The following is a 23,617-nucleotide window of genomic DNA, read 5'->3' as shown; positions in this document are numbered from 1 at the left end:
TGTCAAAATCCTGAAACTCCATTCCTAACTTCACCACATGGACTGCAGCAGTTCAAGAAGGTGACTCAGCACCATCTTTTCAAGGGTAGTTAGGGATGGCAATAAATGCTGGCCTTGCTAGGGCACAGATCTATGAACTATTGGAAACAAATAGCATTGATGGATTTTAAGGGAAAGCAAGATAAACACATGATGGAGAATGCAATAGAAGGATATGTTGATAGGGTGGGAGGAGGCTCATGTGAAGCATAGATTTGTTGAGCTGAGTTACATGTTTCTGTGCTGTAAATTCTATGCAAATATGTATACTCATGAAGGCAGCATATTTATTTAGGGCTCTGAGTACCAAAGTAACAGGATGTCCTCAGTCAACACTTGTCTGTCAGTAACTTACCATTTGATTGTTTTGTTAGGATGAAGCTCCAGGAACGCCAAAGAAAAAGAAAGAGACAAAAAGAAAATTTAAATTGGAACCACACAATGATCAGCTTTTCCTTGATGGGAATGAGGTAAAGAATGTCCATTGAGGTTTCTGGCCTGCAAGAAGACCATTTAGCCCACCCTATCTATGCCAGTATTTAGTGAATGCAATCTAAAACCGATTGCATTCACCTGCTGTCTCCTCCGCCCCCTCCCCCTCAGCCCCACCATGAAAGGGAAAATTCAGCAGTTGTACAAAAAGCAGCCATTCTGTTATCCACCTGACGAAATTTAACCTTCACCCCAAGAATACTCTGCAGTAAAGCCAGATTTATCTTCATTGACATTATCCGCACATTTCATGTTTCCTAGGTAGGACTTTTTAATAGTTTTTTAAATTGAATTCAATAAAGTTTGCATCTGTTCTTGAGTTGCTATGTTTTATATTTTGAATAAGATTGTTCTTGCAATTAGCACAGAGAGGAAGAGTTCTGTGTATTTTGTTAGCAGGGACTGTCTGTGACAAAGGCATTTTGGAGCAGGATGAGGCCATTTACCCCCTTGAGCGTGTTCTGCCATTGGGAGACCATGGATGATTTGTGACCTAACTCCATATAGCCACCCTTGCCCCATAACCCTGAATACCTTTGGATAATAGAAATCTATCCAGCTCAGATTTAAAATTAACAATTGACCTAGCATCAACTGCCATTTGCAGAAGAGAGTTCCAAACCTCTTCACCCTTTATGTGTACAAGTGTTTCCTAACTTAATTCCTAGCAGACTTGGATTTAATTTTTAGGCGATGTCCCCTGGTGCTAGACTCCCCAGCTATGAGAAATAATTTCTCTCCATCTACCCTAGCAGTTCTCCTTAATTTCTTGAAACCTTTGATCCAATCAATCCTTAATTTTTAAATTCCAGAGAATACAACCCCAGTTTATGTAATCGCTCTTCATAATTTAGCCATTGGAATCCAAGAAAGACTTGATTGCAGTGATAGAAGCCAAGTATGCTGGAAATACTTAGGCCAGGCAGCATCAACCTGAAACAATAATAGTTTCTCTCTCCACTGCAGCGGTTCAAGAAGGTAGCTCACCACCACCTTCTCAAGGGCAACTAGGTATGGACAATAAATGCTGGCCCAGCCAGCAAAGACCACATCCCATGAATGAATAAAAAAAAATGCTGCCTGACTAAGTACTAAGTATTTCCAGCACTTTCTGTTTGCACTTCAGATTTCCAGCATCTGCAGTATTTTGCGTTTGTACTTGAGTACAGTGAGGCGGGTCTATTAAATGACTTAAATTCTTATTTCTAATTTGTTTATGATGTTGCGCAGAGCTGATGGACTATTGCAGTAGTCTTTTGTATTGTTCACATGATGAGTTCTGAATTGTAGCCTTTAGCGGCATTCGTTAATCATTTCCTGGACCTCAGTAAAAGCGCAGTATTAGGGCGAATCTTCCGAGAAGTAGCAATCACTGTCAGATTGCCACTCCATTGCTGTTTTTTGCACTGAGGTGGACCTCTGCATTTCTGGGCAAAAACTTCCAAGCCGGGCCACTTTAGAAATGCAAAGCGTATCTGTACTCGGAGTCATCCTCCATGGGGCAGGATGGTCAGGGGAAGCCAAGCTACGCTCTCTTTTATGGCTCTAACTGCCATATTTTGGTAAGTACAGAGATTAAAAGTCCCTAAGCCACTTTGAGAAGCTACAGAGAGAAGGTAAGTATGTAAGGTAAGTGGGTGCAGGGTATGGTGGCAAGTAGGTGGGTGAGGGGGTAGGGTGGCAGGTGGGTGGGTGAGGGGGTAGGGTGGCAGGTAAGTAGGTGAGGAGGTTGAGTGGCAGGTGGGTGTGTCAGGTGGCAGGTGAGGGGGCAGGTGAGGGGATGGGGGTGCAGGTAAGCAAGTGAAGGAGTAGGGTGACAGGTAAGTGGTTGAGGGGGTAGGTTGGGACTGGGGTCGCTGGAGAAGTCAGGTGGTCAGGGGTTAGTCAGGTCAGGGGCTGTTGTCAGTGGTCAGGAGAGTAGTTGGTGGAAGTGGGTCAGGCTGGGGTAGTCACGTTGGGGTGTAGTCAGGTAGTCGGGTGAGTGGTTGGGGGGTGGGTGCAGGTTGGAGGTGTAGTCAGGTGGTCGGTGGATGTAGCCTGGGTGTCGCAAGGGTAATCAGGTTGACTGGGAGTCGGAGGTGATAGTCAAGTAGGGAGGGATAGTCCAGGCGTCCACTGGGGCGTCAGGGGTCAGTAGGAGTTAGAACTGGTCTTAAACCTTGTAACTTTTCCTGAGTAACTATTCTGGAAAGCAAGTCAGAACCACCCAAAGTTTAAGACTCTCACTCAGTTTCGGAGGGTTCCAGATGTGGGGGAATTGCCCATCGCCCAAACTTCCTGGGCAGTTCCCCTGCAGTCAGAGAGTCGGGACTTCCGAGAGGACCCCCATCGCATCTTGGGTCAGGGTACCCCGTCGCATTTTGGGTGGGTGGGGGAGTGGGCCGTGGGTGTTGGGGGGGTTCCCATAACATTTTGGGTGGGTGGGGGTAGGGGGACCCTATCGCTGTTTGCGTAGGTGGGGGTAGGGGGACCCTATCGCTGTTTGGGTGGGTGGGGGTAGGGGGACCCTATCACATTTTGAGAGTGGGGAGTAGATCCCATCGCATTTTGGGTGGGGGAGAAGGTACCCCATTGCATTTGTGGGGGGAGGCCCATTATATTTGGGGGTGGGGGTACCCTATTGCATTTATGGAGGGAAGGTAGCCCATTTGCATTTTGGAGGGGGCGAGGTATCTATTGCATTTCGGGGGGAGGTACCCCATTGCATTTTGGGGTGGGGGGGTACCCCATTGCATTTGGGGGAGTGCGGGTGGAAAAGTACCCCATTGTATTTCGTTTTGGGGGAGTACCTCCAGAGTACAACCGTCCAGAAATAGAAACTAGGAGCAGGAGTAGGCCACTCGGCCTTCAAGCCTGCTCCACCGTTCAGTATGATCATGGCTAATCCTCTATCTCAATGCCACGTTCCCACTTTCTCTTCATACCCCTTGATGCCCCTAATATCCAAAAACTTATGAATTTCTTTCTTGAATATACTCAGTGACCCGGCCTCTGCAGCCGCCTGTGGTAGAGAATTCCACAGGTTGACCACCCCCCGAATGAAGAAATTTTTCCTCACCACAGCCCTAAATGGCCTGCCCCATACCCTGAGACTGTGGCCCCTGGTTCTCGACTCCCCAACCAGGGGAAACACCCTCCCAGCACCCAGCCTGTCTAGCCCTGCTAAAATTTGATATGTTTCAATCAGATCCCCTCTCATTCTTCTAAACTCTAGTGAATACAGGCCCAGTCGAACCAATCTCTCCTCATATGACAGTCCTGCCATCCCCAGTATCAGCCTTGTGAACCTTCGCTGCACTCCCTCTATGACAAGTATATCCTTTCTTAGATAGGGAGACCAAAACTGTACGCAATACTCCAGGTGTGGCCTCACCAAGACCTTGTGTAACTGCAGTAAGACATCCCTACTTCTGAACTCAAATACTCTTGCAATGAAGGCCAACATACCATTTCCCTTCCTAATTGCTTGCTGCACCTTTCATTGACTGGTGTACAAGGACACCCAGATCCCTTTATACATCCACATTTCCCAATATACTCACTCTGCCTTTCTGTTTTTCACCCCGAAGCGTATAACTTCACATTTTACTGCATCTGCCATATGTTTGCCCACTCACACTTGTCTAAATCGCCCTGAAGCCTCCTTACAACCTCCTCACAACCCCGCCCAGTTTTGTGTCGTCAGGAAATTTGGAAATTTCAATTTGCTTCCCTCTTCCAAGTCATTTATATATACATTGTGAATAGCTGGGGCCCAAGCACTGATCCCTGCGGTACACCACTACTCACCATCTGCCACCCAGAAAACGACCCATTTATTCCCACTCTCTGTTTCCAGTCTGTCAACCAACTCACAATCCAGATCAGAAGTTCTGGGCCATTATTCTTAAATGTTATAACTGAACGCAGAAAGGATGTTTTACCTGGAATCATTAACGTGGAAACACAACATTGACCCAAAAGGATGCTTTCAGTCATTTAATTGTGATTGGAACTGCTCCATTTCCTGCCCCAGCTTTCTCCCTTACCTCCCAAAGCTGTTGACTCACTGCTGAAGTGAAGTTCTGCAGACGGTCACAGGTCTCCAGTCACCTCCAGTGACGGTGAACATTTGGATCACAGCTGAGCCCTGTCCTATTCTCACTGACGTTTGTATAGAGAGTTGACACAGGAACGATGGGCTGAATGACCTATTGTCTGAATAATTGATTAGGACTAGATACTCATTTCTTCTGTCTGGTACCTCGGTTCACATTTGAGGTGTCAGCTGTGGCTCAGTTCATAGCACCCTCGCCTTTGAATCAGAGGGTTGTGGGTTCATGTCCCACTCCCGGAAACCAAGAACTGTGATTGTACTCGAAAGATTTGCAATCTGTGACTGTTGATAACTTGAAAGAATTTTCACCTGCTTGTCAGCTGCAGGAATCCTATGTGAAATTATTTTGGTACGAGTACAATTTCTAACAAGTCTAGGCACTGAGGGAGTTTTACTTCATGTCTAACAATGCCTGGCGTGGCAAACATGACACTGGAGAGGCAAAATATAATTTGTTCATTCCTCCAGCAATGAGTGCAACAAAGTTATTTGGAAAAAGGCTGTTGCTAATGTGATCACCTATCTTTTGCACCCACTACTGGGATCAATAAATGTCACCTTTCCAGAGAAGAACGGAATAGGTTGATTTCGAGGACGTGATATGCAATTCCTCATGTAGCTCTGCTTTCCAAACGTCATTCTTCTGCCTGTCAAGCCTGTGCGGAGACGTAGGATTCTGTTGCTTTGATGTTGGGAGGAATCCTCAGTTTGCCATTTACTATGATTTTTTCAGGTATACGTGTGGATCTACGATCCTGTTCATTTCAAGACATTTGCAATGGGACTAATATTAGGTAAATAGCTCAAAGGTCAATCAAATACCAACAGATTTTATAGGTGTGTGTGTGTGTGTGATTTTGTGTATATCCCTCCCCTCCGCCGCCCCTCTCATGGCCCTTCTGCCCCCCCTTCCCCCCTGCCCCCCCCCCCCCCCCAGGGATCCTCCATCCACCCTTTCTCCCCACATGGCCCCTCCGCCCTTCACCACCCCCCACTGTGGCTCCTTCCCCCTGCCCGTGGCCCTCCTCATGCGCCCCCTGCCCGTGGCCCTTCCCTCCCATGGCCCCCCTCCCCATGCCCCTCCCCCTCCCCATGCCCTGTGGCCCCCCACCCCGTGCTCCCCATCCCGTGGCCCCACTCCCACGGCAACTCTGTCCCCATCCACCCCGCACCCCCCACCAGTCATGGCCCCTCTGTCCCGCCTCTCCGCTCCTCTCCCCCGCCTCTCCGCTCCTCTCCCCCCACCCCCCCCCAAAATGGTCCCTCTGTCCCCCCTCCTTCCTTCCACCACCACCCCCACCCCGGCCCCTTTGTTCCCCTAGCCCCCCAGAAATTCTTCTCTTGCCCCTCCTCCTCGGCCAACCCTTTCCCCTGGGCCCTCACCTCCGGCCCGCCTACCCCCACTGACTCTAATTTAGCAGCAGGCAATGACACTAACCCGTTTGTGTGTTTGATCACTTAACAGTAATTGCAGTGATAGCTGCCACACTCTTCCCTCTGTGGCCTGCAGAAATGCGAGTAGGTGTTTACTATCTCAGTGTTGCAGCAGGCTGTTTTGTTGCCAGCATCCTCCTCCTTGCTGTAGGTGAGTAAGATTTATGTTCAAAGACTTTGCATCTTAAAATAGCTGCTGATTCATTTGAAAGGTTGAAGATGAGTAGATTTCACCGTGTCTGAAGAAAAACTGTCAAGATATTAAGGAAATCGAAGGAATATCGAAGTTAATTCCATTTCTTAAGAAAAGTAAATTGGTGATTTTGTATTAATAGGGGCATAGAGTACAAGAGCATGGAGGTTATGCTGAATTTATATAAGACACTCATTAGACCTCAGCTGGAGTATTGTGTACAGTTCTGGGCGCCACATTATAGGAAGGATGTGAACACATCGGAGAGAGTGCAGAAGAGGTTTACAAGAATGGTTCCAGAGATGAGAAACTTCAGCTATGAGGATAGATTTGTGAGGTTGGGACTGTTCTCCTAGGAGAGAAGAAGGCTGAGAGGAGATTTGATTGAGATGTTCAAAATCATGAGGGGGCTGGACAGAGTAGAAAGGGAGAAGCTGTTCCCATTTGTAAAAGGATCAAGAACGAGAGGGTACAGATTTAAAGTGATTTGCAAAAGAAACAAATGTGACGCGAGAAAAAACTTTTTCACACGAGTGGTTCGGGTTTGAAATGCACGGCCTGGAAGTGTGGTGGAGGCAGGTTCAATCAAGGCATTCAACGGGGCTTTAGATGATTATTTGAATAGAAGGGGTATGGGGAAAGGAAGGGCAATGGCAATAGGTTATAATACTCATTTGGAGAACCAGTGCAGACATGATGGGCCGAACAGCCAACTCTGTGCCATTCAAATTCTGTGAACTGTTTCACTTTCAATCATGGTTCTAAATGCCACAAAGGGTGTAGCTGGTAATCTCATTTTTTAAAACTAATTTGCAGTTGGTTGAGTTAGTTGACTATGACATGTTGAAAAGAGAATCAGGACTGTGAGTCACCACTGATGTTCACACAATAGGAAATTGTAATCTAATGCTATAGTGCTGTGGTCAGATCACGCCTTGAGGACTCCTTGTATCACAGCGCAGAACAATGCCATTTGACTCATCAGACCTGTGGGAGAGCTTATCCAATTAGACCCACTCTCCCAACTCTTCATTTTCCCATAGCCCTGCATATTTTTTCCATTTCCAGTATATATGCATTTCCCTTTTAAAAGTTACTACTGAATCTGCTTCCACAGCCTTTTCAGGCAGCACATTCCAGATCACTGCGTTTTTTAAAGAAAGGTCCCCTCATCTGTCCGACTATACTGCCTCTCCAGTATTTTTTTACCAATTATCTGAAATCTGTGTCCTCTAGTTACCAACACCTGCCACCAATGGAAACAGCTTCTCCTGTCTTTTCTCTCAAAATCCCTTAAAGTATAGAAGAAATTAAATCTTTTATCCAGAAAGCAAAAGTTTTTTTGACAAAGAGGAGTCAGGTACAGAAAAACACTGTATCTTTTAACTTTCATTTTAAGCTATCGCATAACTTGATACCTATTTGATTCTCTTTGCAGCTCGGTGCATCCTCTTCCTTTTAATCTGGCTCCTTACCGGTGGCCGACATCACTTCTGGTTCTTGCCAAACCTGACAGCGGACGTTGGTTTCATTGACTCCTTCAGACCCCTGTACACACACGAGTACAAGGGGCCCAAATCGGACTCCAAGAAATCAGGCGAGGAGACCGACCCCCAGAAACAGCCACAGCCCGATGGCGATGAGGGGAAGGAGGGAGAAGAGGGAGAGACAAAAGCAGAAGCAGCAACAGGAGCAGAGGCGACGACAGCAAGTAATTCAGCCAGGGAACGGCAGTCAGACACAGACAGTGACCGAAGGGATGACGACGGCTCCCAGCACAGCAGTGGCAATGGGAATGACTTTGAAATGATCACTAAAGAGGAACTGGACCAGCCAACAGATGATGAAGAAGAGGAGGAAGAGGAGGAGGAGGAAGACGAAGAGACACAGCCATTACACAGTAAGTCGTAGAACAGGGACAATTCCATCTCCAGCAACCAAGCACGAGTAGCTGATGTTGAAAACAGTTCCACATTGGGATGGAGACATGTACCCGGACCACTGTGGATGCCACAATGAAATGTTGTGAAATGTTAAAACTGCATGATAATCATAGCCTTTTGAAATTCCCTCACCTAGTCACAATGATCATAAGCCATGATATTTCGGCAGAGGAGAGAGTTAGAGGTACCCTGGAAAAGCTTGCATATTTCACATGCCAAGACAAATTATATTCCACAGCATAGTGTGTGCATCATGATATTTCAAAAACTCATACAAAGCCCAATCAACCCAGTGGTCTGAAAGGATTACATTTGGTAAATCATGTCTGTGTATATTCTTACTCAGCTGAATGTATTGAGAGACAACAGGTCTTAAATTGGTTCTGCTGTTTGTCACTGCTTGAGGAGGTGAATATCAGTGTTTGAGGCACCCCCAGTCTCTTCTGACCTGAAGTTCACAGGCATCAGTGCAGATGTCACATGCATTTGGAGCCTGAAGCTTTGGTACACGGCCTGCACACTGGAAGGTGGTGCAAAAAGGTATGAGTCTTGCTACATTCAGGAAATTTGCACTTAAACACCCAAAAGAATCCATTGAGGTTTGGAAAATGTGCAGGTGAAAAATAAATTCATTTTCACTACACGTTTGACCGGTGATCAGCTGTTAGCGGGAAGCAGAGCACTGCCCAATGCTGCAAAGCAAAATTTGTACAAAGTGTAGCTTCTTACTGACCTTTTGTGGTGGTTTGGTGGCTTATAAACCAGAAAGAAACAATACAAAGTAACTTAATTCTGTATAATAGGATACAGCTGTTTCTTGAGCTGCTGGAATCTGAAAACCATTAAAACGTCTCATTTCAGAATCAAACACCAACGCTTAACTCTTTGTGTAGTAATTAAAATTCACTTGTTCATCACTTCTGCCAGCTTTTAAGGTGAATGTCCATTTATAATTGTACAACAGGAAATGCAGACATGTAAAATATAAGCAAAATACTGTGGATGCTGAGGATCTGAAATAAAAACAAAGTACTGGAAAAGCTCAGCAGCAGGTCTGGCAGTATCAGTGGAGAGAGAAACAAGAGTTAACATTTTGACTCCAATATGACTTCAAAGAGTCATACTGGACTTGAAATGTTAACATTTGTTTCTCTCTCCACAGATGCTGCCAGACCTACTGAGTTTTTCCAGCACTTTGTTTTTATATTAAATGCAGATAATTATTTTGTAGTATAAGCTTAGCTAATGGACAGAACAGGTGAAGTGTATGAAGATACAGTATTTAATAGAGAGAGAACCTTACTATGGGGCTTATAACTAGGTGCCATTTTTATTCAGAGGTATATACATGGGAAAATAGGTGATAGTTTAGGAAGCTGGCTTGTTAAAACTGCATCCATGGTGCAGCTGCCCCTTCCAAGTTTAGGATTAGATATTATTACTCTAGGCCCTTGCCCATGATAGCTGGGAGAAAGTGGGAACAGAAAATAAAGGCTGAGAGGTGCACCTTCGGCTTCTAAGCTTCTTTAGCTGTGTAAAACATACCTTCTAGGAGTCATGCAGAAGTGACTTTGAGAAAAACCTAGTTCAACAATATGAACACTAGTCTTACTGTAATCTTCACGTAATTCTGAGTGTACAAGATCATTGCGATCCAGAGAGATGCTGACTTTCGCACTGGTGCCACACAATCCATAGCTGTTAAGGGTTTGCAAAGACTGGAGATGTTAAGGCAGGAAAATGGAAAGCTTGCTGCAGTTGTAAACAGCATTGATATATTGCTCTGTATTTTGTAAAATGAATCCTACTTTCACTACTCACTGATCTCAACATATAACGCATTTTGCAAGCTGCAGAAATTGGTTTCCATCTCCTTAGCTCAAGCACGCACACACTGAACATTTTCCAATTTAAATATATTTCTAGTCAGTTTCAAGCCTTCCCGCATCATTAGACCTCTGCCGCATTATTGGTAGCTGATGGATCGAGTTAAATGTGGAATTTAATTGGTTTCCAGCATCTGCTTGCCGTGCAGTAATTAACTGAGCTCTGACATTTCACAGAGTAACCTGAAAGTGGACCACACAACTTTGTAGTTAACTGTTTAATTAAACTAATAGCACAGAAAAGAAATACTTGGTAGTGTAGAAATTTTCTATATTCATATGCTTTTCCTAATGAGATGATAAAAGCATTTTTTTCTGTTATCATGTGTCTTTCTTGGAGAAAGATTTGCCAGCGTGCCAGTGGTTTTTCTGGTAGTATCTCAACCTGCTCTCAAATGGTATTTGAGTATTTGTACATCGTATAGTGTAGCTACAGGCCAGTGCTATTTTGTGTATATTGCAGCAGAGAGAGAGAAAGGGGGGGGGGGGGTGGAAATGCTTGCTCCTTGCTCTTGTTCAAACCCAGTTATGTCCATATTTGGATTGATATATAATTTAAAGACTTGTCTTTATGATTACTGGAACATTATTTAAACAATAACTGTTTTAGCTATTTGAAGTAAATACAATTAAAAAATGAAATGTGTGTCTGTGCATTTTCCTTTTGTCTAATTCTGATAATACAAATTAGGTGAAATGGCAAAATTTCTCACCTTTTAAAAATTGGCAATAAGCAAGAAAACACAGGAACCCGTTTCTTTCAGACAAAAGATTGTTCCCTGCTGTGAACTCTAGTATGTCCAGTTTCCTCATAAAAAAAAATTCTGATTGAAGTTCCTATGTAAGATAATTTCAAAAGAACAAGGAAACATTTGCAGAGTTATTTGGAATGTGCTGTCCAAAAAGTGTATTGGACGAAAGCTGTTTCAATAACTCTCAAAATTAATTTGGATAAATACTTAAGGAGAACTTGCAGGGTTATGGCGAAATGAGCAGGGGGAGTGGGTCTAATTGGATAGCTCTTTAAAAGAGCACAATAGGCTGAATGCCCTGTGTGCTGTAATGTTCTAACTTGCGAAAATGATTAAACTGCAGAGTGTGGGGTAACATTTCCTCTTCAGTGCTAGAATATGGGAGGTTGACATAGTAGTGCTTACCACGCGATCAGGGACAAGCAGCTCCAGGATTTTCCATACATTTAATAGTTGAGCAATTGTGAAAAACAGCTCCTTTTTAAAAATCAACACTTCTGTCCCTAGGCTGAAGAGGAAAATCTACCCCTAGATCTGTAATCTTGCAGCCTCCTTTATTTAATCCTGACCAACTGCTTCCCACAGATCATCCTTTATAGATGACAATGGTCACAGGCAAGGCCAGCATTTATTCACTAACCCTGGTTGATGAGAAGGTGGCAGTGTGTGTCTTGATACTCCATTAACCTACTTTTGCTTCGCATTCCTTGATACCTTTATCCATCAATCTCTTGATCTCTATCCTTTGTGAAAGACTGCTTCCTGATTTCAGTCCTAAGTGCTTATGTTACGACCACGAGGAGGGGTGAAATGACTCCTTTATTCTCCCATTCCAGGTTTGACCATTATCGGTTTTTTGTGACTAGAGAGGATGTGCTTAGTTTATTGAAACAATTTCCTGAATTAAGAACAAACTAGGTAAATGACAGCCACCATTCATGTCTCATATTTATCTGGGCCCACACACACACTGCTATCTTTACTGGTGTTTGTGGAAAAGTATACAGTTAGCTGTTCCTTGGAGGATTTTGATGTAGAGATACCACACTGCATCTATTTTGTTCCATTGTCTACCTGGCTATGGTTTTACATTCCACATTTTATTCCCAAAAGGTCTTGGTTCACATTAGATTTCTCCTCTCAAGATGGTTACTTTGCAAAACAGGCACAATACTTCCAAGAGAGAGGGACACAGCTTCAGCAGCCTGTGTCTGGTGCAGCATAGTCTTTTTTCCTCCTCTCTCCTGCTTGGTAAGCAGTCTTTAAAGTACCTTGCTGACTCTCTATTCCAGAGAAATTCTGTTATCTCAAAATGTAAATTGAATTTTGATGGCTCAGGGTGGGGGTTGTTTGTTTTATTTTATCCCACTTGGTGGAATGCAAGATTGTGGATCTTGTCACTGTCTGTCTCTTAAAAGGTTCCAGTTCTTTGAAACCCAGCCAGAAAAATGAAAAATAAATTGTACCTTTAAAAAGCACATCCTCATAACACTTAGCTTTTATTTTAAGACCTTATCCTTGGTTACAGCATCAGGGAAAGTAGTTTCTCTGTATAAATCTAATTGAATCCCTTTAAACACCATTGTTAAATCACCTGTCAAAAATAATAAAGTATTAAATTATATAGATATGACAAACTTGGCTTTAAGTCCTGGTACTTTCATGAGTCCAGACTGTACCCCTTTCAAAGGTCAGTATATTCTTTGAGTTTCATTGTCCAAATACTTAACAGTCTTCCAGATAGGATCAATCAAGGCACTTTACTGTGCCTCAATGTAATCTGCAAATCTCTATATACAACTTTCTATTGCTTCATTCAAGTCTAATAGTGAAAAACCCAAGCACCAGTACAGACCCCTGGGGCCATTTTCACATTCCACCACTCAGAATGAACCCTTTACTTCTGCCACTATTTAGTCCCCAACCAATTACCAACCCATATGTTGAAGTTAGCTCCAGTTACTTTTTTTTCCAATCTGACAAAGAAAATAGAGAATGGTTTATTTAAAATTCTTTATTGAAAATGGTTTTGGTAAGTTTGTATACTTTAACTGAAAATGTTACTTGTTCTGTGGCTATGTCACAAGTATGTCTGCAATAAGTTCAAAATCTTCCCCATTGTAATGTCCCTTTATCCACTACGAAAATATAAAGTATTTATATTGTTTGATACTCTAACATGGAAATAGTATTTAAATTTAATCAAACAAAACAATAAAACTAATTCCATCTGGACATCACTTTAGTTATCCCTCAATTTCATGGGGGCAGTGTTTTGAATGCAAATAATGAACTTCCATCACTTACTATCAGCATCAGTAATCAGGTTCAGGTACAGCTTTTGTCAGATTTAGGGTAAAACACAAACATGACAGTTACAATATATGGGTCTGCCTCCAGCCTCATCTATATTCTCTGAACAACACTACTTCCTGCACTAATTTGGCCCTAGCAGAGCTACACCAGAGACTGATAATTTGTCTTGTTTTGAGTTGTGGACAAACAGAACTAGCCCAAACTCAGTTCAGATGTAACCCTCTCAGGTCACAGTGAAGATACCTGTACCTCAGCAGTTTGGGCTGGAATTCAGTTTGGATGCCAGCAAATAATTCTTGTGTGCTGATCCACTACACAACCAAAAGGAACAAAATATTGCAGCCCAGTGTCATTCCATTCCAACAGCACTTTGAGTAATCAAACCAGCCTGAATTAAATCAGATGTGAATCATACAACTGCTGAGCTCACTGTGGTTCAAATGCAAAATGATAGTTGTAAATTCACCCAAGTGTTGATTTTTAAGAAACACAAGTTACTATATTGTACCAATCAGCTTCCTTTACATACAACCTGGCTAGGCAAAAAAATACAATAAATTCTGAACTAAAAGGCTGGTGTATTTTCACTAAATTTTTGTACAATAGTTACTCTGACAATGATAAAAGCAAAATGCTGCAAATGCTACTCTAAATGATGAGTTACTTTCACGGTAATGTGATAATGTACAATATAAAATTCAAGTATTTTCTATTTTCAGCAGGGCATCTGAACACAGTTCATCTTTGTAGTAAGTTATCAATATAACATTAACTTAAGGCAGCAACTAAAATTGACCATCTTGGAACGGTGCTTTTCTTAAAAATGACCCATTTTCACATTTGTCATCTCAACTTTTTCCATCTTCATCAAAGCTTCCCATGAGCACCAGTGAATAAAGGCAAAGTGGAGACATATTCTGCTTCTCTCTCAGCAAGGTCAATATTAATGAGCATCCCAAATGCTGAGCTCAATCAGCAGGGTGCACAACAGGGACACCCCAGGCATTAAGGCTCATCAACAAAGACACCTTGTGAGCCAATTTTTTTTTTTTTACAGCACATCTGCAATAAGTAAATTAATTAATTGCTGTAAGGACACATTCCACTGTACAAACTTGATAACTGATAGTTACCAATAAACACGCCTTAAAAGATTGCAACATGAATTCAAGCCTATTCTGAAGCGAGTTGGTGCATCTTCGTTACTCTTCCCCAACTTTGACTCCAAACCCAGTGAATACTCCAGGACGATTGAGGTATGGGTGGGGCAGAGGGAGGCAGAAAGGTCATACCCGACGGAATGTTAATATACTCTACAATCAGATACAGAATACTGTCTTTCATTTAACAATACAAACAGGATGGATAAGGATCCAATAAGCTTAGAACAAAGTGTTATGTTTTGCTACGTGAGGAGTGGGAGTTTGGGAAAGGTATGCACCCATTGTGGACTAACACTCAGTGTCTGAAGAATCCGTGATTTCTTCAAAGCGCGACTGCTTTTTGCGCACATTCCAGTGCAGGCACTCAGCCAGGCTCTCGAACCAATCATACACAAGGTCATAGCAGCAGATAGATGGCACCGGGTAGCATGACGTTGTTACTGTTATGCTAAAAAAAATCACAAAACAGCAGCATGTTATCCCACTCTATCAGCCTTCCACAGTTACAATGAAATTAAATGAGCATTACCTCATCTTTCAATCAGGCATTTTATAGCTTCAACAATGAGTTCAACAACGTTGGATTATAACCACCACTCCCATTTTTTCAGATAGCAGCTACTGGTAATGGTTCTGCTGTTACAATTTACAGCTCCCCTAGACTCTTCATATATCCTATTACCACCCCTTTTACCTTGCACAATCATTCCTTTTGTCATTTAATCACACCTGCCCTCCACACTATCACAATCTTTCCTTTTTCTTTCCTACCCCACTGCCCCAAACTTTTGCCTGGTTTTGCACTTGCTTAAAACCTGTTAAATCTCTAAATTTTTCTAGATCTGTTGAAAGGCCATTGACCAGAAATGTTAACTCTGTTTCTCTTTCCACAGATAGTATCTGACCTGCTGAGTGTTTTCTGTTTATATTTAGCATTGTTAGAATTGACCGAGGCTGTGGGCTCTGCACTGAAGTGAACTCTCCTCAGCATCCAAAATGACAGGCACAGCAAACTCAGGCTGAAGATAGCCAAAAAGGACTTCTGTCACTTTCCTACGCACTGGCCAACTCAAACTGGTTATAGGCCATCAAGCTGAAGGTCATCAAAACTTAAATCTTTCAGGTGAAAGTCAAACCCAGAACCTGCCTGCCAGCTTAGGTGGATGCAAGAGTTTCCAACGCACAATTCAAAGAAGAGCAGGGGTATAATCCAAGAGCTCTTGTATTCTAATTCTAGCCTCCCAATTTTGATCAGTCCACCACTGTCAATCATGCCTTCAGCTGCCTAGGTGATAAAATCTGAAATTCCCTCCCAAAATTCTCTGCCCCTCTCTTTTAAGTTACTCCTTAAAACTACCTCACAAATGAGAAATGCATCACAAATGAAGTGCTTGTTGAGCAATGAGATGTTTAGGAAATGTAATCAGAAGTATATGGTTAAAAATCAAGTACTCCAGCAGCTTTTAAAGGCCAAGAGTGTATAGATCAATGGAAGGATTGCAGAAGGGAGCTCCAGAGAATAAAACAGAGGCACCTAAAGGCCCTAGTGAGGCAAAGGGTGTCACCCACCTGAAGTGAGGGACAGTGACTCTGGAAGATACATGGACACGAGCTAGAAGGGGTTGCAAAGGGTTGGTGGGGTGAAGCTATGACAGAGTTTACAAACAGGGATTTTCAATTTGGCGAGTTGGAGGATTGGGAGCTAATGAAGGTCAGCAAGAATGAGCAGAATTTGGCTTGGGGTGCTGCATTTTACCATAATCAGGTTTGCCCAGTTGCAGCTGTTTTGACGCAAGTCTGCATATCTCTAAATCAGTATTGAGGAAGGCCAAAGATAGGTGATGTACATCTTTGTTTTAGGGAACTTAAAAAAGGCACTGGACAAAAAAATACTGTAACCTTAAAATAGGACAGAATCTCAATTGGTCCACCATGTAGTCAGTTAACAGCTATACCATGGAGCATTGATTTTAAACGGTCACCCCACTCACCAACACCCCAGTGATTATACCCATGTGGCACATCTGGCGACTATTAGTATGAAAGACAGTTCTTGCAAAGAGAAGAGGATAGAAGAGAAGGTAACTATAGTACTATACTTGCCTGTCAGTATGTTGAATTTCCTGTCTCCTCCTGCCATCAAACGAGACCCATGCTGCATTCCTGGTATCAGGCGACAACATTATCTTTAGAAAGCAAACACAATGCGGCCTGTAAGCTCAGTTTATTTCACAGATTCCAGACAAGTTCACTGCATTTTCTGGGACTCTGCATTTAACATTTTTCATAACATGCTTTCCTCTCAGAACCCAACTGGATGGCTTAATGCAGGTAACTTGAATTCAGCTTGATAACAGATATTTTGAGGTCGAGGCAACTTTAACTGAATTTCTCCAATTTCCTTCCCTGCTCTCCAAAGGCTAGACGTACACTGCAAAAGCACAGCTAAGTAACCCAACCTCATCCTGGTCAATTGTAGGGCCCAGCTGCTACTCCTGCTGAAACTAGCTAGCTCAGCACAAAGGTCAGACCAGATTATATCATGATTCTCTATCAAATATTATGCATTGAGCACATAATCCAGGCTGACAGTTCAGGGAGTGCAGCACTGTTGAAAGTGTTGTCTTTCATAACAGACATTAAACAAAGGCCCCTCCTGCCTCCAAGGTGGATAATTACCCCTCAACCAATAACTAAATTAGATTATCAGATCACTATCACATTGCTGTTTGTGGTCTTACTGTGCACAAATTGGCTGCTAAGTTTCCAAACATTCTAACCGTGACTACACTTCAGAAACTATTTCAATGACTGGGAAGTGCTTTTGGACGTTCTGAGGCTGGGACTAACACTACTTACAGGCAAGTTCTTTTCAAATGGTTCATTTACCCACTGACCTATAACAGGAGCTAAAAGATAAGCTGTAATTTAAAAAATAAATTAAGAACTTGCAATATAGGAGCTGGAATAGGCCACACAGCCTATTGGGCCTGCCCTGTCATTCAACAAGATCATGGCTGAAACATTTACATCAACTTCACTAGCCTGCTGATCCCCATATCCCTTGATTCCCTTAAGACTGAGTACACGCAGTCCTCTGGCAGAATTCCAAAGATTGACAAGTCTGAGTGAAGAAATTTCTCATCTCAGTCCAAAATGGCTGACATCTTATCCTAAACCAGACTGTCCAGGTGAAGAAACCACTTAGTATCTACCCAGTCAAGTCCACCAAGAGTTTTATACCTTTCAATGAGATCACCTCTCATTCTTTTAAACAACAGAGGCTTTTGGCCCATTTTATTCAATTGCTCCTCACAGAACAGTCCTCTCATCCCAAGGGTTAATCTTGTTAAACAAAAGTTTGAATAAAGCAACAGCCTCTGGACTGACTGCAGTGTACTCAAACTCTGTTCCTGATAACGTGTACACATCGCTGAGTCTACACACGCTCACCTTTAGTTCCATTCCTGCCGGAACTACAATAGGCCGGAACGAGAGCGAATGAGGGCAGATAGGCGTGATCATGATGGCTGGGACATTTGGGTGCATCATAGAAGCTCCTGCTGCTGCAGCGTACGCTGTGCTACCAGTCGGAGTGGACACAATGACACCTGAAGACACAATCAAACAGCTGTCCAATAAATATCGTCGCACCCACAGACGAGGCAACAACCCCAAACATCCAGTTCACATTCAGAAAACAAGAGAGGTAGAGCAACTTCTTTACCCAGAGCCAAAACAGAAAATGCTGGAAAAACTCAGCAGGTCTGACAGCATCTGTGGAGAGAGAAAAACAAAGTTAACATTCGAGCTGAACATTTCAGCTCTGAAGAAGGGTCATATGGACTTGAAACGTTAACTGTGTTTTTCATGCTCCACAAATGCCGTCAGGCCTGCTGAGTTTTTCCAGCATTTTCTGTTTTTGTTTTAGATTTTCAGCATCCACAGTATTTTGTTTTTTTCTTTACTCAGTGGTGTGAATGAGAAACCTGCTACCACAGGGAGTGGTTGAAGTGAACTGCATTGGTACATTCAAGGGGAAACTGGGTAAGTACATGAAGGAGAAGAGAATCGAAGAATAGAGGGGTTAAATGAAGTAAGATGTGAGAAGGCACATGTAGAGGATAAACACTGGCTTGGGCCAAATTGCCTGTTTCCACGCTGTACATTCTAAGCAATTCTATGTAACTGAGCAGCTGTGTGAATTGCTTGAGATGGAGAGGAATGGTAGGGCTATGGACATACATTTAGAATGTTATTTCTACTCAGAATCGCTGTTCACTGAAACTGGGCAGGAGTTAATTAACTATGGTCTGTCAAAGGGAAGCCAGGTAAGTTCCTGAAGGAGGATGACTTATGGACAGCATGTTCTTGGTGGACGAGCATTAGATGGATTAATCAGTTACTATTGCCCTCTGGAACTTGGCCTCAATTTCTTACTCAATAAGTCCTAGTGATTTAGATTTTTTAATATTCATTTTTAGTATTTGTTTAACATACTTGAAGTCACAGTATTTATATATTTTTTATGGCTGTTGCAGTTCCATTTCTTGTCAATGCTAACCCCCAAGATGTTGATGGTGGGGGATCCAACGATGGTAATGCTGTTGAACAGCAAGAGAAGATGGTTAGATTCTCTCTTGTTGGAGATGGTTATCACCTGGTGCGGCACGAATGTGACTTGCCACTTATCATTCTGAGCCTGGATGTTGCCCAGGTCTTGCTGCATGCATGGTCGGATGATCCAAAGAAGTATCGTGTGATATCTAACCCATGCAATATCTGAGCTGAGAAAGGGAGGAAAAGACAATGGGTGCAGAAAGAATAACCCACTTCTTAAAAATGTTGGCTCACCAACTGCTTCCAAAAATTTACAACTAGCATGTAAATAAGTTACAAAAATACATTATTCATCCTACCATCTCCCTGCACAGACGTAATGAGTCTCCCATCCAGGTACAAGTCCACATTCGAGAGATATGAGGAGGGGCCTCGATCCACCACCACCTCATTCAGCACCTGCAACAACATCCATTCAGAAGAATCAATGCCCATGGCAACATCAAATGATAGGCTTAGACTGGAGGAAAAAGGATCACATCAAACAAAGGATACTACAGTACATCACAATGCGCTCTACATAAAAATATTTCGCATCACATTACTAGTGTTACTTATACTGAAACTTAACTGGACAGGCCATGTAAACACTCTGGCTACAAGAGCAGATCAGAGACTGGGAATTCTGCAGCAAGTAACTCACCTCCTGTCCACCATCTACAAGGAACACATCAGGAGTGTGATGGAATACTCTCCACTTGCCTGGTGAGCACAGCTCCAACAACACAGGACAAAGCAGCCCGCTTGCTTGACACCCCATCCACCGCCACCTTAAAAATTCACTCTTTTACCATTGGTATAGTACAAGATACACTCCCCCAATTCACCAAGCCTCCTTCAACAGCACCTTTCAAACACCTCTATCACCTAGAAAAACAAGGGCAGCAGATAATGCTATAACCTGCAAGCTCCCCTCAAGTCTTACAACATCCTGATTTGGAACTATATCTCCATTCCTTCACTGTCATTGGGTCAAAATCCTGGCACTCTCTCCCCAACAACACTGTGGGTTGCCCTACAAGACATGGAATACAGCGGTTCAAGAGGCAACTCACCACCACCTTCTCAAGAACAATTAGGGATGGACAATAAACATTGGTCTTGCCAGTAAGGCTCACATCCAAAGAATGAATAAAGAATACAGTATACCCATAATAAAAATATACACCTTGTATATAAAAATATTTCAGATCACAAAGGCCAAATAAATATTTCAATGGTGCCTGGATTCTCTTCAATTACTTACGAAAACTACAAAACAACCCAAATCTATTACAACTTAAACAAAATCAAGGATACATGGCAGCAGTGAAGTTATTCCAACTAACTTGCACTTTGTAATGGGCAAATGGATTGTTAAGATGTGGACTGTACTGTGGACCATTTATGTAAATGATTTGGAAATAGGCACAAGATGACAGATATTTGCTGACATCCAAATTAGGGCACTGGGTTAACTAGTAGAATGCAAATCACAGAAAAGCACAGGTTAGCAGAGAGAGAAAGGTGGACAAGGAGGTGGCAGATGTAGTTCATGTAGAGAAATACACTCAAGTGCTTTCTGAAAAAGGACAATGATAATAAATCAAATGGCAGGAGGTTTGGTACAGAAACAGAAAGATTCAATATGTACATCTTCAAAGATGGGAAAACAAAAGAAAAGGTCATGAGGTAGACAAATGGGAATATAGAAAATAAAGCAAGCAATCAAGTTTGAATTTTCACAAGACACTGTATAGTCAGATCATAGCTGCAGACAAAAAAAAGAGCTGAGCTCCCGAGGTGAAGGGAGAGTGACTGCCCTTGACACCAAGGCCGCATTTGACAGAGTATGGCATCAAGGAGCCCTAGCAAAGCTGGAGTCAACGAGAATCAGGGGGAAAACTCTCCACTGGTTGGAGTCATACCTAGCACAAAGGAAGTTGGTTGTGGCTGTTGGAGGTCAGTCACCTCAGCTCCAGGACATCACTGCAGGAGTTCCTCAGGGTAGTGTCCTAGGCCCAACCATCTTCAGCTGCTTCATCGATGACCTTCCTTCCAACATAAGGTCAGAAGTGGGCATGTTTACTGATGATTGCACAATGTTGAGCACCATTCGCAACTCCTCAGGTACTGAAGCAGTTCATGTCCAAATGCAGCAAGATGCAAAGCTCCGTGACCAAACAATAACGATTAAAATCTGAATATCCTGAACCTTTGGCCTTAACAGTGCATAGCTCCTCTTTAGTAACAGGACAAACTTTAAAAAGGAGCAGGGAAACCTAGGGGCTTAGAGATAGAGACTTTTAGAAGCAGGAAGTGAAGTTGATATCAGTGTAAAACAAAATGAAAAGATGCGGCATTCATGGTTTTACAAATGGGGCATTGAATGTACAAGAAAGAATTTTAAACCTACACAAATCATTAGTTGGGTTATAGAAGAATACTGGGTTGTGCTTTGGGAACACTAATTGAGCAGGATGACAGTACTGAAGGGATTTACAGACAGTTGTTCAAAATTATGAAGGGAACTGAAAAGGTTTCAGTCATTGAGTTAGTAATTAGAGAGGATAAGTATCACCAACAGAACATAGGAGTTGGGAGGAATATGGAATTTCTTTTAACATATAGAGCTGATTTTTTAAAAACCCAGAAGATTGTTAGGCTACTATAAACAGAAGTGGAAGCAAAATTCATAGCTTTTTAAAAGGGATGTGAATAAAGAGTTGAAAAAGAGAGCCAGCAGAGTCACAATGGGCCAAATGGGCTCCTCCTGTGCTGTAAAATCAATGACCTACTTTACATGGTTTTCGCTCCTTTCTTTTATAAAATGGTAGATCAATGCATTCATGTTACTGGAAATCTACCAGCATGAAAGGAAAAAATACATCTTTTAGCTAAAGGGACTGCATTCTTTGTTAACACTGAGTACATCAGTTTCATTAAAACACTGGAAACAGCCATCTCCTAGCAACAGTGAAGTGTGGAATTTCTAACCAACCTTATTTACAGATCAAGCTACACTCATTTAGGCAGAGCTGCATTAGTTGCTCAGTGGATCCTCAGTGTTTAGCTGCAGGTTGTTATCCAAATTAAATTTTTATTTAACAAGATTAGAATGTCACATTACACAGAATGTACTGCAGCAAGTTCTAGTGCAAGTTTTCTGTTTGTTCAAGATAGCTTTTCTCATCACACAGATGCAGAACCTGACAGAATTCCAGCTTGAAATAGCTGATCTCGTCCCAACACTGCTGATCAAATGAAATACAAGACCAGCCAGAGGTGGCAAATTCAGCTTTGAAACTAGCTGCAGTTTAACCTAAGAGTGAGAAGGGAATTTAAAAATAAAACTTTAAAATACTCCCAGAGTTTGTTGGATCCTATTTACATTTGCCAACAGGGCACGCCTCATGCGTTTTAATGTTCAGATGGCACAGTGCTCGAAGTACTCAGGTACGGAGCTCTGCTTTGGTTAACAGTTTATACAGGGAAGGGTCTGGACACCAATATGCTGAACTTTACGTACATTCATTTGCCCCCATTAGCAAATCAGCATGTTGACAACACCTCTCATCAGTGAAGCAGAAATATTCACAAGCTCCAGCTCCACCTACTGGCTACAACTTGCACTGCCTCAGCATCAAGTATAAGAGAAAGTGCATGCACGTAGCAGTCAGGTCATCACTGTTTGTGGAATCCATGCACATCTCTATTAAAAACACAAGACTTTGACCTTGCAAGATCAGGAGGGGGACAAAAAATTAGAAATGTAATTTATTTCTGCCCAATTTTTTAAATTAATTTCCTCTCACCCCCTTAAGCTGTCCACACACCTTGCCTCAACATTCACTAACATCTTGCATTTATACAGCAGTTAACATAACAAAATATCCCAAGGCATCTCAGAGAAGCAAAATCAGAAAAAAAAAAACTTACATCTATGTTGGCTACATTAGCCATGGAAGGAGGGCAGCACAGATTCAGAATGTTTCCAGGCCTCAGTGAGTTATCTATGACATTACATAAACCAGGCTTGTATTCCCTGGAGAATAGAAGGTTAAGGAATGATTTGAATGTCACCTTTAGGATTTTGAAAGGAATTGATTGTAGATAAAGTAGATAAAGAAATTATTTTCCACTGGCCCAGTTTAGAACAAGGGGAGATCACCTGAAAACGAGAGCCAGGCCATTCAGAAGAGAAGTTAAAAAACACTTCCTTCACACAAAGGGTAGAAGAAGCACAAAACTCTCTCTCACAAAAAGCAGTAAGTGCTAGCTCAATTAATCATTTTAAATCTGAGATCAATCGATTTTTGCTAGCCAAGGGTAAAAAGAGATATGGAGTCAAGGCATGATCTCATCGAATGGCAGAACAACCTTGAAAGGCTGAATGGCCAATTCTATTTTAAGTACCGTAGGAGAAATAAGAACAGGTGAACAAAAGCTTGGTCAAAGAGGCAGATTTAAGTAGCGCCTTAAAGGAGGGCAAGAGGATGAACATGCAACTAATTAACCTTAGCACTGAACATTTCAGCTGCAGAATGCTGCACAACGAATACTTTAATCACTCCGGGTATGGTTATATTACTGGACTAGTAACCCATAGACTAATAATCCCATAAGTGCAAATTCAAATGGCAGTTCAAGAATTTGAATTCAATTTCTGAAATAAAATAGTGATCGTGGGATTGGCATTAAAAT

General features: G+C 42.4%; 2 protein-coding genes across 5 annotated transcripts in view; one reads left to right on the top strand and one right to left on the bottom strand.

The window, feature by feature from the left end:
* The window catches only part of sec62 (SEC62 homolog, preprotein translocation factor), a 55,120-nt gene extending 42,807 nt beyond the window's left edge, over positions 1 to 12,313 (top strand). Inside the window, exons 5-9 of the mRNA XM_078564356.1 lie at positions 414 to 509; positions 5,361 to 5,421; positions 6,093 to 6,212; positions 7,693 to 8,154; positions 11,949 to 12,313. Of these exons, the coding sequence (XP_078420482.1) occupies positions 414 to 509; positions 5,361 to 5,421; positions 6,093 to 6,212; positions 7,693 to 8,154; positions 11,949 to 11,965 (756 nt within the window). The 3' untranslated portion in view covers positions 11,966 to 12,313. The remainder of the gene's footprint in view (positions 1 to 413; positions 510 to 5,360; positions 5,422 to 6,092; positions 6,213 to 7,692; positions 8,155 to 11,948) is intronic.
* A 521-nt stretch (positions 12,314 to 12,834) lies between these two features.
* Positions 12,835 to 23,617, bottom strand: part of nadkb (NAD kinase b) — a 49,916-nt gene continuing 39,133 nt past the window's right edge. For all 4 annotated transcript variants that reach the window (XM_078564351.1, XM_078564352.1, XM_078564353.1 and 1 more), the window contains 4 exons: positions 19,234 to 19,333; positions 17,768 to 17,925; positions 16,418 to 16,500; positions 12,835 to 14,762 (listed from right to left, as the gene is read on the bottom strand). In XM_078564351.1, the coding sequence (XP_078420477.1) occupies positions 14,603 to 14,762; positions 16,418 to 16,500; positions 17,768 to 17,925; positions 19,234 to 19,333 (501 nt within the window). In that variant the 3' untranslated portion in view covers positions 12,835 to 14,602. The remainder of the gene's footprint in view (positions 14,763 to 16,417; positions 16,501 to 17,767; positions 17,926 to 19,233; positions 19,334 to 23,617) is intronic.

The sequence above is a fragment of the Cetorhinus maximus genome, chromosome 19 (assembly GCF_964194155.1).
Source record: "Cetorhinus maximus chromosome 19, sCetMax3.hap1.1, whole genome shotgun sequence".
Lineage (NCBI taxonomy): Eukaryota > Metazoa > Chordata > Chondrichthyes > Lamniformes > Cetorhinidae > Cetorhinus > Cetorhinus maximus.
The sequence above is the reverse complement of the archived record's forward strand: the minus strand, read 5'-3'. Positions and strand labels throughout refer to the sequence as shown.